The sequence below is a fragment of the Nestor notabilis genome, unplaced genomic scaffold, assembly GCF_000696875.1.
Source record: "Nestor notabilis isolate BGI_N333 unplaced genomic scaffold, ASM69687v1 Scaffold3486, whole genome shotgun sequence".
NCBI classification, from domain to species: Eukaryota; Metazoa; Chordata; class Aves; order Psittaciformes; family Psittacidae; genus Nestor; species Nestor notabilis.
In genome coordinates this window covers 1-13,145 of record NW_009933127.1, presented here as the reverse complement: position 1 = coordinate 13,145, position 13,145 = coordinate 1, and the positions used below count along the sequence as shown (strand labels likewise).

Sequence of the window (13,145 nt, the reverse complement as noted above, 5' to 3'; positions counted from 1 at the left end):
CAAAGATTCAAGCAATGGACATACATGGGACACATTTGCTCAGTGACTTGAAGAAGCAGCACTTACCTGGGCAGTCGGCTGTCGCCTTGAACGCGCTTTTCTTACAGCAGCCTCGGCACATGTTGAACACACATTTATTGCCCTGGGGTGGGGTGGGGGGTAAAGAAGCTCGGATCACTCACAATAAAATGACTAGTGTTTACTACAGTAAGCAACAACAATACGGCTCTGCCCATTCAGACCTTGGAAAAATACCATGAACTTGCGTATCAGGCAGTCACAGCTCAGTCTAACGAAGATGATATGTCACATGGGGCGAGCCCCAGCTATCAACAGTACCTAGAGAACAAAAACCAAAACCAAAAAAAGTATCCCAAACCAAAACAAACAAAAAAAATCCCAGCTTCAACTTCCGCAACACCATTTATGTGCTGGGCAGCCTGAGCTGCACAACACAAGCAGGTACGTGCCGTAAGTGCTTTGGCACAGCACTGTGACATTTGCTGCATGTGAACTTCTTGTAGTTCTCTCCAAAAGTAGGTGTGAAACATGGTGCCTGACATGCTTGCTACCATCTGTAGCTATACCTAAAGTAAATGTCATCACAGGAATTTTTTCCCTACTTGCAGCGTAAAATGTACCTAAGTACACATTAAAATATAATGCATGACCCTTAGGGGACAGCAGCAGTTGAGTATTGGAAAGCCACCAATCTGGGTGGCTACAGTGCTTTGGTTCCTACTTTGTTTTGTTCTCCTCCAATTCCATGACACAGCTTAGACACACATGATCTCGGGAAGAGAAATAAACGAGGCCCAGTCACAAGATTCCAAGGGCTGTCGGCACCATTACAATGATGTAAGAGCAAAACAAAAATGAGACTAAGCCCAGCTTCAGAGAGTCCTGTTGGCGCACCAAGCAGTGTCACCTGGATTAGCTATGAACCAGGGTGGCTTTGAAAGCAGGCCAGCTGAGTGCTCAGTGTTCTCTCAGCAATGAGCACAGCAAGAAATACTCTTTTTCCTGTAGCTGCAACTCCAAATTGAGCCCCTGGCTGCTGTTTTTAAGGTGCTGTAACTGTTACAAAAGGGAGCAACACAACATGCTGTGATGCTACTTTTTCAGCTAGAACACAAAATTATTCCTCGCATTTTACACCCTGCTTGCTAATATACCTTTCATGCACAGGTATATTAGCAGCAACAAATACACTCTGCTCATACAGCTCAGCAACATCTCCCTGTCAAGGAAACACCTATGGCCCCCCAGAGGAAACAAACAAAAAAACCAACCAAACAAGACCCCAACAAACTCTTTTCACATATAAAATACTTCAAGTTTCAAATATACATGCTATACACAACCTGGAAACCAATTTGTTCAACACTGCTGTTGGGTGAAAGTTGATGTGAATCTGCTAGCAAGAACAGAGCTGAGAAAAATGAGCTGCTCATTCTTCTGATTAGGGGCATAGATCCAAACCCAAGATACTGCTGCATGACACTTGCTACAGACTATACTGCCAAGACATCGAAAGTATTGGTATTAGTACACCAGTAACTACACCAGTTATTCAAATTCTCAATCCTTGCAGAAAAACACCACCCACCACTAACCCTAGTAAAAGGGGGGTTGTTTTGAATTTCACAGTAGATTATACCTCTGTAATTACTGGAAGTTTGGAGATTTGTTTCCAGGAGATCTTGGGAAGTTCATCTGATGCACTCAACTGTCTTAGTGATAAATATCCTCAGCAGTAAGACTGCACTTTTTTGGAAAGGAAGACAAATGATCTCAAAGACCCTTACGTATGTTACTGGTTTTTGTGCAGCACCTTAACCTCTGGTTATGGTTAATAGTTAAGAGGCTTTTTGCCCACGTATGAATTGACTGGTTTTTCCCCTACGTATCAGCAGGCCTTGGTATGTGTGCATTACTGAACAGTGGCATGGACCTACCTCAGGATTCAGAATCACAGAATAGTTTGGGTTGGAAGGGACCTTTAAAAGTCATCTATTCCAACCACCCTGCAGTGAGCAGGGACATCTTTCACTAGATCAGGCTGCTCACAGCCCTGTCCAACCTGACCCTTCCTGGGATGGGCCATATACCACCTCTCTGGGCAAACCCTGCCAGTGTTTCTCCACCCTCATAGTAAAAAATTACTTCTATATATCTAGTGTGAATCTGCCCTCTTTTAGTGTGAAACCATGACCTCTTGCTCTGTTGTAACAGGCCCTATTAAAAAGCCTGTCACCACCTTTCTTGTAAGTCTCCTTTCAGTACTGAAAGGCTACAATAAGGTCTCCCCGAAGTCTTCTCTTCTCCAGGCTGAACAACCCCAACTCTCAGCCTTTCCTCATAGGAGAGGTGCTCCAATCCTCTGACCACTTTTGCAGCCCCCCTCTAGACTTGCTGCAACAAGTCCATGTCTTTCCTGTGCTGAGGACTCCAGAGCTGGATGCCGTACTCCAGGTGCGGGCTCACTAGAGCAGAGGGGCAGAATGACCTCCATTGACCTGCTCCTCTGGATGCAGCCCAAGATATGATCGGCCTTCTGGGCTGCAAGTGCACGTTGCCTGCTCATGTCCAGCTTTTCATCCATCATCACCCCCAAGTCCTTCTCCTCAGGGCTGCTCTCAAGCCTCTCATCCCCGGCCTGTATTGATACCAGGGGTTGCCCCAGTCCAGGTGCAGGACTTTGCACTTGGCCTTGTTGAACTTCATGAGGTTCACATAGGCCCAGTTCTTGAGTTTGTCCAGGTGCCTCTGGAGGGCATCCCTTCCCTCAGGAGTGTCAACTGTACCACTCAGCTTCATGTCATCTGCAAGCTTGCTGAGGGCGCCCTCGATCCCACAGTCTATGTCACTGTTGAAGACATTAAACAGTACTGGTCCTGGTAGGGACCCCTGTGGGATGCCAATCATCAGCACTGTTCTCCTTCTGGACATTGAGCCATTGACCACTTCATGGTCATTTAATTTCCATTTAATAGAAACGCTCTATGGACCATTGGCACTGACTTACCTTCGGGTTTCCACATTGATCGCATTTTGCGTATTTGGCTAGAAAAAAAAGAGGGAGACCTGACTTCAGCAACGGTATTTTCATGTAGAAGAAAGTAAACCAACCCAAACAAAGCAGCATCAGCTTGGCACTTCTCTATACAGTACCTCAAAGAACAGTGCAAAGGTCAAGGACTCTTTAAAGTGCCTCTAAGCTAAATCCAAACATGGAAAATTTTAATCCTGAAGTCAAGTTTAAGAGAGGAGGACAACTGCTTGAAATGCACAGGCAATTTCAAATACGAGCAACAGCTCAAATCAGTTTGTAAAAGCATTCTGATCTCAAAAAGATGATTACAATGGATCAGTGACCTACTTCTTTAATCCTTGTTTTCTTTACTAAGGAACATAATCTGAATCACATTGCCTACAACCAGAAGTTCACAGTAATCCTCCCTATTTTAAGAAATTTCTACAACTACATGAACAAGGAAAATAAACAGTGGCAATTTATGCCAAATGTGGTATCAGCATCTTTCCATGCATTAATGCAGTAAATGGAACTTACGTTTTAAAGATGGATCAAAGCTTTTATTTGGATTTCTTAACTTCTTTTTTTGTTTATTCTTTGACAGAAGCTCTGAGTTTCCATCTTCCTCCTCTTCCAAAGCACGTTTTCCTCGCACACCTTTTTCACTGGCTCCATTCTCCTTGCATCTCTCCTTTGGCCTGAAACAATGAATATCATTTTAAATTGGCTGTAGTGAACAAGCGGGTGTTCCCCAGACACTGTTCTGGTTTATCAAAATCTGGGTAAACTCTAAACCTTTCTATTATGGCGAAATTACACAGAAGTGTTATTGCCCATAGAAGTGGAATAAAAAAAGTGAACTTTTTTGTTATCATTGGCTTTTAGTAACAGACACACATTGTCAAATGTATTGATTGAAAAGTCAATGAAAGTTGGCCAGTTTAATTAGTCAGGCACCTGTTCACCTGCTATTCCTAGGTTTTACTTATGTATTTACTTAAACATTTGTCTTGACACGCTCGTCAGCTCAATTTTAAGAACAGAAAGGGAGTAAGTTATCTGAAAAGTCCATCCATACAACACAAGCATCCTTTATAGAATACACTTTAGTTCTCATCTTTGCTACCCTGGCAGTTATCAGCAACATTCATGTTACATATAACAGTAAAGTACTGTCAGGTAGCATATTTGTTGCACATCAGGTTCTCTTTCTGCACTGCAGAGGAATTGCTGGTTTTTACTTTCCAGAGAGAGAGAAGGCTCTAAAGGAGAAGATGCATGCAATGAGCAACATCCCCATGAACAAAGTAATAACCCAGAAAAAAAGAAACGAGAACAAAACCAATCCAAAGTCTTAATTTATTTTCAAATTAATATAAGCTCCTAGAACAGAGTTGGGTGGCCCTGTACTGATAGGATGGGTGGGAAAGGCCTATGGGTCCCTGTCCGTGTTCAAATAACTAACTTACCCTGGCCTGATGTATGGCTGACAGATCCAGTGGAAGAAAGGCAACCCTTCTTTTGGCTTTTCTCCTTCTTTCTGATTAGCTATTTCTTCCTGCAGTATAGAGTTACAGTCAGTTTTCCTGGAGTTCTCAGACAACACTCTCAAATAATACTTCAAACTACAGGAAACCACAAATTGGAATTTAAAGTGACAGTTACTGACGGTTAAATATAAGCAAAAAATCCTCTAGTAAGAGAGATTAATTGAAGCAGATCTGTAACTCTTAAATCCTATGCAAAACTGTTCAGACTTAGGGGGCTGCTACTGGAGTAAACTACCAGCATCGAGGCTGGTAAGCCACAGTTTCAGTGAAGTGACTAACAGGTATCAATTGTATGACATACATGGTAAGTTCCCATCAAGTGCAGACGGTGGTGTTCTGGGAGATTAGGACCCATCTTAGTACCTGGCATCGTAGTTTCAGCTCCTTGTTGACATCTACAATGCCCTCTAGAGTCTTCACTTTTGCTAATTCTTCACGCAGTTGCTGGTAAACTTGAAGCCTGAAGCAGATCCCAAACATCAAGTCATTTTAGTCATTATTTCTACACTGAGATCAACTGAAAACATACTTACAAAAGCTCTTCATAGATTTCTCTTGCTGCACTTGCCTTTGGTAGAAGCTTATCTTCTTTCTTCTAAGTCCAGAGAAAACCACACATACCCACTTACTCTTTTCCAAATAAATACTTGACACACAACCAAGGTACTTTGGAGATAAGCTAACATGAATATACAGTGCACCAGCTACTCCTCAGGAACTGCCCATGCTCATGCTCTTACTCCGCAATAAATGCAAGATAACTTGCCTCACACTCAACAAGGAGTTAGTTAACTCATGTTTGCCACAAAGTGCATATGTGCATCTGGGAAGTTACCACATAGTAGTTGACGTACTGTGAGTTCACACCCTAGTTATCTTGTGGTAACTTGTTCATTCCCCATGCCCTGTTTTCCAGATATGTAGTTTGCACTTGGCCTCTCAGCCCACATTCTGTCAGCCCACATTCTGTCCAGCCAGGTCCAGGAAAGGAAACCTTGCAGCATACTAATTCTGGCCAAACAAATCCTTGTCTAGAAAACCCAGACACTTGCTGAGCAGGATGAGCCCTGAAAACATGAAGAGTTCTCTGGAGATACTCACGTGTGATGCCAGAGCTTGAAGAGATGAGCCCGAACATAAGACAATGGACAAGGGTACTTCTGCACTATCTCCAGATACTCCTCAGCCATCTCCCACACCAACGGGTTTCGGCCCTCAAACAAAGCTGGGTTATGGAGATTACCTTCTGGGGAATGAAAAGAAATACTCAAACTTTCATTTCAGGATTGAAACAGAAAACAAAAACTAGGCTCTGGAGCTTGATCAGCTCTGTTATGATTCCACCAGCCAGCCACAGACACATCACCCACGTACCCAAAGAGGAACACAGGGTACATAAAACTCTAGTCTGACCTCAGGATACTACATTTCACTATACAATTCTTAATTGAGCCAAATAGCTCATATCTAATTAAAGTACATTTTCCAGAAAGGCATCTGATCTTGACACAAAGACAGTAAAAAAATTGATAAATAGAAAAATCACTGCTTTCGTTGCTCAACTGTTAAATACTTGACAGTGGATGTCTTATCTTATGCCTGTATTAACATTTGTCTGTCCTAAGTACTGCTTCTCACTATGCTTTTCTCTATTAGCTTCAATAAGCCTTTGGTATTTTCTAAGAATAAGATTCTTCAGCCTCCCAGAAAATACGTTTCATTGATTTAACTGTGCATGTGACTGGAAGCTTTTTCTGATGTCTGTCCTAGCTCTTCCTGTAGGAAGCTATGCCAATTCTTTCTTGTCCCAACCCAACATGAGCCATCTACAGGAATATTAATCAGCGGATGCACGGTCTACATCAAGATCCATTCAAAAACTGTTCCACTGATTAACAGATGTCATGAAAATATTCCAGGACAACAGGAGTCCTATATGCCTTTGTCAAGTAATTGGATTTGAGCTGTCCACTCAATGGTACTCGAAGTCCAACATAACAGTTCTTACAAATCTTAAGTGATTCCTGGTCCTGGTAAGAGATGGCCAGTCTAAGAGGAGAGAGAATGGCGACACAGCTTTCAATCAATCAAAGCTGTTCACCAAGTCAGTCTGACATAAGCTTTTAATAAATGTATATGGGGCTGATAAGAGAGTAAGAAATAGTTTGCATTCTCACCCAAGTAAAAAGTCATTTTATTTACCTGCACTCATGACACCATGCACTCCTGTCTTACGGATACATTCTTCAACATCACTGAGACACTGGATGTTTCCATTTGCAAACACAGGAATGCTTACAGCTTTTCTATACCAGTGAATAAAACAGATGCACAAAACTGAGAATTAGAGTGAACCCAGAAATTCTACTCCTGTCACACACGAATTTGTTTACTCTTCAATCCACTGCACAGTCTGCTTAAAATCTACCTTCATCATCTGTTAGTGGAATTCCAGCGAGATGAGCACTGCTCACTGACCTGACAGCCTGAATGTGCTCCCAGGATGCCACACCAGCAAGCGGTCCCTTCTGTTCTTTAGTACGGCCATGCACAGTCAGCAGCTAGAACACAAAGTTCCATGTACTTTTCATGTGCGTGAATCACTGGACAAACCAACTGACAAAAATTTCCTTTCACCCCATACGCTTCATGGATGCCACTGAATTCCCACTGCTATTTCAACAGCGCAACAACTTCGGTATCACAGAAAGGTGTCAGCAGCTCACCTACCATGGCATGGTCTTGGGCTTCTTTCAGCTTGCTATTCCACAGTATGACAAGATCCTATCTTGGGAGAACCCACAGATTTCCTATTGTATTGGCTCCCATTTACGATTCACTTTGGAATTTGTGGTATATTGACCTGGCTTGCTCCTCAGCAGCAGCTCTGAATACTGTCAAGTACTGGCTCTAACTACAGAGCATCTCTTCCAATTTAACTGGAGTTAACTCCTAGAAAGCTGCCTACTTCCTCACTAGTGGCAGTCATCTTTGATACTGGGGTTTTTATTATAGCCCTGTGGATTTCATGCATTCACACTGCCTCCTGCAGCACTACGTTAGACTGAGATGCTCAGCCACCGTGAAGGATGCCACCCGTGCAGTGATTACAAGACAGGCTCTGAAATCATGATGTCTTCTGTATCACACTATTGGCCTGCTGCCTATGACTGCAAATATACACAATGTCTCTGCATCCCATTTTTCCTGCCTGTAAAATGATGTGGCCTATTCATCTCCACCGTAAACCAAGATCTGGTCACCAGATGCTTCACACAGAGACGTGTGTCCAATACAAGAGTACAGGGAGCAGCTGCAACCTTACCTGGCATCCAGCTTTCTCCAGCATCTGTGCATACTTCACTGTCTTGTCAATTTCTGGGAAAACGCGGATTTTGCATGTGATGGGAACAGAGAGCTTCTCATTAGCCAGTAAAACTGGGAAAGATTGAAAAGACAGGTAAGTGGGCTGCACAATGCTATGAAAAGTGCCTACTCTCCTCAAGATCCTAGGTGTGGTATGGAAAAAGCCTGAAAAGTTAATGCTAGACAGTTCTCACAGCTTAAACAATCATCAGTGTCCTCTGCAATCCTTATTGCACAGGTTAATCAAGTAACAGTAAAACATGAAGCACAAAATCTGCATTCTAATAAGAAGGCATAAAATAGTCAACATTTAACAATCCTAATGCTTCCATCACATCAAACCTTCACTTTCAAGGACCATCTCCTCAAATCTTCATCACTGATGCAGGTTTACCATCGTCACAGGCTATTGTACTCTCCTACTCTGCCAACAACATTAATACTCTCTTATCCACCTTTCCTGCAAGAGATGCTTTGCTTCTTTCCAAATCTTCACACACAGTCATGACAAGTAGAGTCTTGTCCATGGCCAACAGAGGCTTTTCAACTGAGTTTGATAACTGCGGACCCAGTTTAGTAGTAAATGTAGGTTATAGAATCAGGGTGAAATCTAGAACAACATGTTAAGCTCCCCCAGTGTTTACACAGTGCATGGGATTGGAAAACTACTAAAAAGATTGCTAACAAAGACAGCCAACAGGAAAACACTGAGCAATGGCATGTCTGAAATTCTCTTTACTTCCAGAGTTTGGATGTACAATGTAACCACCTGCTGTGTTCTAACTCACACCCTAGCAGCTCTATTGATAGGTACTTCCTATCACCCTTTCAAAGGAACAATTAAGGTGTATACAGGCACAAGCAGAAAAGAGTAGTTCATCATATTAGAAAAGGATAGGGAAGAAGCAAGAAGAGGAAGCTCTGACCACCTTTTATACAATAGCCTAATAAGACAACTCTCGTCCTAGACAGCCTGGATTCTCACCCAACTGGATGACCTGGGTTCTCTTCTCACCTTGAGGCTGTTCTGATTTGCATCTTTCACTTCTAAGGAAGATGCCCTAACAACCACATTACGTGCTGGGCAGAAAAGCACTGTCTAGCCTTCCAGGGTCTCAGCAGTCTCTGCGCCAAACATCATTCAAGATTCCCTGGACCACAGGGAACACAAACAGAAGTAAAACTCTAACTTCACGGAATACAGACACTTACTCTGAAGTGGGGTGAAGGCACATTCTCAGCTATACTTAATGACCAAAACCTTGCTTTTTAAATCAATTCTGAATGCATTAAAAAAAAAAAAACAATACTGTTCACAGCTGCTACCAGTAGCCTGAAAACAACCTACACAAATTAGAAGAGAAGCACAGCTTGCTATAGTGCAGACAGAAAGGTATCCTGAGTTGATCAGAAAAGGGCAGCTGTGGCTTCAAGCAGAAACGCTCCTGGCTCCTGAGAACTCCAAAGTGGAAAAGAAAGGCACTGGGAGTTCTGCTGTTTCATAGAACCACAGACTTGTCTGGGTTGGAAGGGACCTAAAGGAACATCTATTTCCAACCCCTGCCACGGGCACGGACACCTTCCACTAGAGCAGGTTGCTCCAAGCCCCTGTGTCCAACCTGGCCTTGAACACTGCCAGGGATGGGGCAGCCACAGGTTCTCTGGGCACCCTGTGCCAGCGCCTCAGTACCCTCACAGGGACGGAATTTACAGACTCCAGAAAAAGCCTATAAAGAATTTCCAACTCTAGTTCCTAGGGCTGGAGAGACATTAAGCCATCATTAGATCGGGGCTTCATTGACTAACTTTCACCTAAAGTGTTTCAGGTACTGAAATCTTTTAGCAGATCTGGAATAAGTTTGTAGTGGGACACTACCAAGTATTTTGAAGGTACCACTGGAATACAGTAAAAAAGAAAGAAAAAAAACCCCAAACCAACAATGCAAACAAACAAAACACAAACACAACCCTCCCCAAAGAAACATGCTGCACATCCTTTCCCCCAAATCCATAAACCTCCTCTCAGTAACGAGTTCATCCCATTCCCTCTCAAAGTGAAGTCTCTCTAAAGTGAGTCCTCTTTAAAGACTTACTCATTCTCTGAAGAAGATCCCATTCCTCTTGCAGAAAGGCTCCGTAGTGACCTATAATAAAATAACATGACAGACTTGTAGAGAAAAGCAGGATTCATAAATATTCACATACAAAGATCCAGACACTCATATGCCTCTGGAAACAGAGTTGCTCTGTCCTGCCCAAACTAGAAGAGTTGAGTCATGCCACCCTAGATTTACAGGACAAACAATGAATCCCCACACCCTACTTCCACTGCTACCCCCTCAGGCTGGTGTGTTGACGCTGGCAGCTCAAAGTCCAACTTTCAGGGTTTTATACCAGGTGTATAAAGATTTCCCTCAGGATAAAAGCCGACTGAAAGATCTACTTGCTCTGTATGCCACTCATCGCTTCCTATTAGTCTTTGAAAGACATTTTAGAAGAGGAATGAACAGTTGCTGAACAACTCTCTTCTCAACATCCTAACATACCCAAAATTTTCAAACACTGGTTCTGGTTTTCAAACATAGCTATCTTTGCAATATCTTTTAGAGATCCAGTAGAAGTTATCCTTTTATATGCTAATGTGAATAAACTCTGTGCAAGTATCACGGAAACAGGAGATTCTATGTGCCCGCATAACATAATTTTAAATGCAGACTTGCAAAATTGGCTTCATTTGGTCCTCTTGATGTTTTACTAGCAACGTTCACATTTCAAACACACCATTTCTCTATTTATGCAGAGTTCAGATTTGCACGTACCTCTCTTTGCAATCATTTGGGGGCAACCCAAGTTTAGGTCTATGGCATCGCAATAATCCTGAGCCAACAGTGCTGCTTGGACAAACACTTCAGGGTCATTGGCACAGAACTGAGAAAGACAAAAAAAAGTGGAATAATCAGGCAATAGCTTTCCTGAAGTACTGACAACACATTATGACATCATTATGAAGCAATCTACTTGCTACAGAAAACAGGCATAATATGCACAGTTAACAATAGCAAACACCCTTTCTCAAAAAAAAAAAACCAAACCCACCACAGACAAAAACTGTGACACTCACCTGCTAAAGATCCTCAACCTTCAAATGACAAAACGAGAAAGATGAGCATTCGAGAGGCAAAGAAATATTTATAGAATATTTTACATGTAATATCCAAGAAAAAGATGGAACAACACTTAAGATCCCTTGTAGAACAAACAGCTACAGTGTTTAATACATAAAGGTAGTGCAGAAGAAAAGAGTTACCTGTGGTGTCTCTGGGTCTTGAGACAATTCAAATTTTGTAGATACCAGTAAGTACCACTGCCTCTCAAATGAATTCTCGTTAGTGTGGAACGTGAAACAGACACACTGGGCTGATAGTCAAATGCTCAGTCTTAAGTATAATTAATATTACATGTAAAACAGTGCAAATATCAATTTATTAAGAAAAAAAAGTAGGTTAATTTGAAGCTGCTTTGTTGAAGAGGACAGAGCCAGACTATTATTCTCATTTATGCTTTTAAACAGATTTTCTTAAATTCATTATTAACAAAAAACAATGCCATCACACCTTTAAATAACATGGATTTAAAATCAAACACATGAGCGGAAGATGTTGCTTAAGCGCTACAGCACTATGTAAATTATGTAACTAAAACAAGAAAAGGCATTTCCTTCTCTGAGATGATTAAAACAGTGGAAAGCCTCCAACCATGCCACATCAGTGAGGACTTTTACACAGTAAAACCCACAACCCACAGGGCTGGCAGGGCTCAGACATGCCTCTGCTTAATCTGTTTCCAAGAGTCTGTGACCAAACCCCAAACCTGCCCAGAAATATTGCAGAACTTGGTAAGGATTGCTGTACCGGGTCAAGCGAAGATTAAGCTAGTTAGCTCTGTGCCCTGTGTCCAATAGTGGCCAGTGCAAAGAATGATAATGCAGCAAGCTCACAGCAACTGCCTCTCTTCAGGTGGGCTGGCCCAAAACACACAGCTTACTGAGCTGGAGATCTGTGTTCAAAAGACGTAGAGCTTTCTAACACTATTTAGATCTCTGCCACCTGTATTTTTCTGCAGCAAAAGAAAGTACCTCTCTAAGAAAAAGGAGAATACACAAAGCTGTACTGAGACAGCCCAAAGGTCCACCTCATCCTGCTCTGATAATGGTCAATAAGAGATGAGTAAGGAACAGCAGAAACTGGAAAACGTCTTCAAACATCTTCTTTGGAAGCAGAAGTGGTGTTTGCTCCACCTAATGACCCTCAAGAGGGTTTTCCTTCATTTGCTTTCCAAACTCATGCGATCTTTCAGTACCCGTTACATCACACAGTAATGATTTTGACAGACTGGAACTATCACTACCTTTATTTAACACTTGTTTCTCATTCATCTTTAAGCCAGTCATACTTTCACAGAGTCTCTTATCTCTCCCCTCAGTCAGGGGAGACACTTCTCTTCCAGGGTGAAGAGTCCTCATCCATTTAACTGCTCCACTTGTGGAAACCACACCATTCCTCTGCTCATGCTTGCTGTCTTTCCCTGCATGCAGCTCTGCAGCCCTCTCCTTCTTTGGGATGGAATGGAGGAACATACCTAAACCTCACAAGCTACTCAAGAAGCAGAAGCAACACAAGCTTTAAAGTGTGTCCTATCTTCCTTGCATCCCTTTTCTCTAGCTATGCACTGAGCTCATTGTTTCAGAGTACTACTCAAAAATCTGTGATCCTCCCTGAACGGTATCAGATCTGGCACAACCCTTGACTCTGGAAGACCAGCTATAACTTTATGTCTAAAGATGAGGTGCAGAGGACTGAAACCCTGTGAGAAGTGTAGTGCTGCAGGTCCCTGTGGTTAAGATACCAAATCCCCTTTGCTACACAAGTGATAAACAGAAAAACACACTTACCTTCATGAGCTAAGTACTGTTAGCAGTATTTAGGGGAAGAAAATGAGATTTCTGTCATCCCATATAACCATTTAAGAATCTGGGTAACACTGATTGGCGTGAACTCATGAGCATCTGGAAAACGTCTGGATTTGTTAATACAAACGAGGTGGATGACAAGGGTGCATTCGGCAATGCCGACTTGCTTTCGTAGCGTTACCCAAGAGCGCACCGCAAGGAGAAGCCCGGGGAGGCCTTCCCG

The 13,145-nt window shown here is 42.5% G+C and overlaps 1 protein-coding gene across 1 annotated transcript; it reads right to left on the bottom strand.

Annotated features, from left to right (window-relative positions):
- Positions 1–24: 24 nt before the first annotated feature.
- DUS1L (dihydrouridine synthase 1-like (S. cerevisiae)) lies at positions 25–10,881 on the bottom strand (the record flags this gene model as incomplete). Its single annotated transcript, XM_010016699.1, has 11 exons — positions 25–142; positions 3,029–3,066; positions 3,575–3,735; positions 4,507–4,595; positions 4,951–5,047; positions 5,689–5,833; positions 6,790–6,893; positions 7,066–7,148; positions 7,913–8,025; positions 10,047–10,097; positions 10,773–10,881. Coding segments are annotated over 11 exons (1,108 nt in total), but the record flags the coding sequence as incomplete, so codon positions are not given.
- Positions 10,882–13,145: the final 2,264 nt, after the last annotated feature.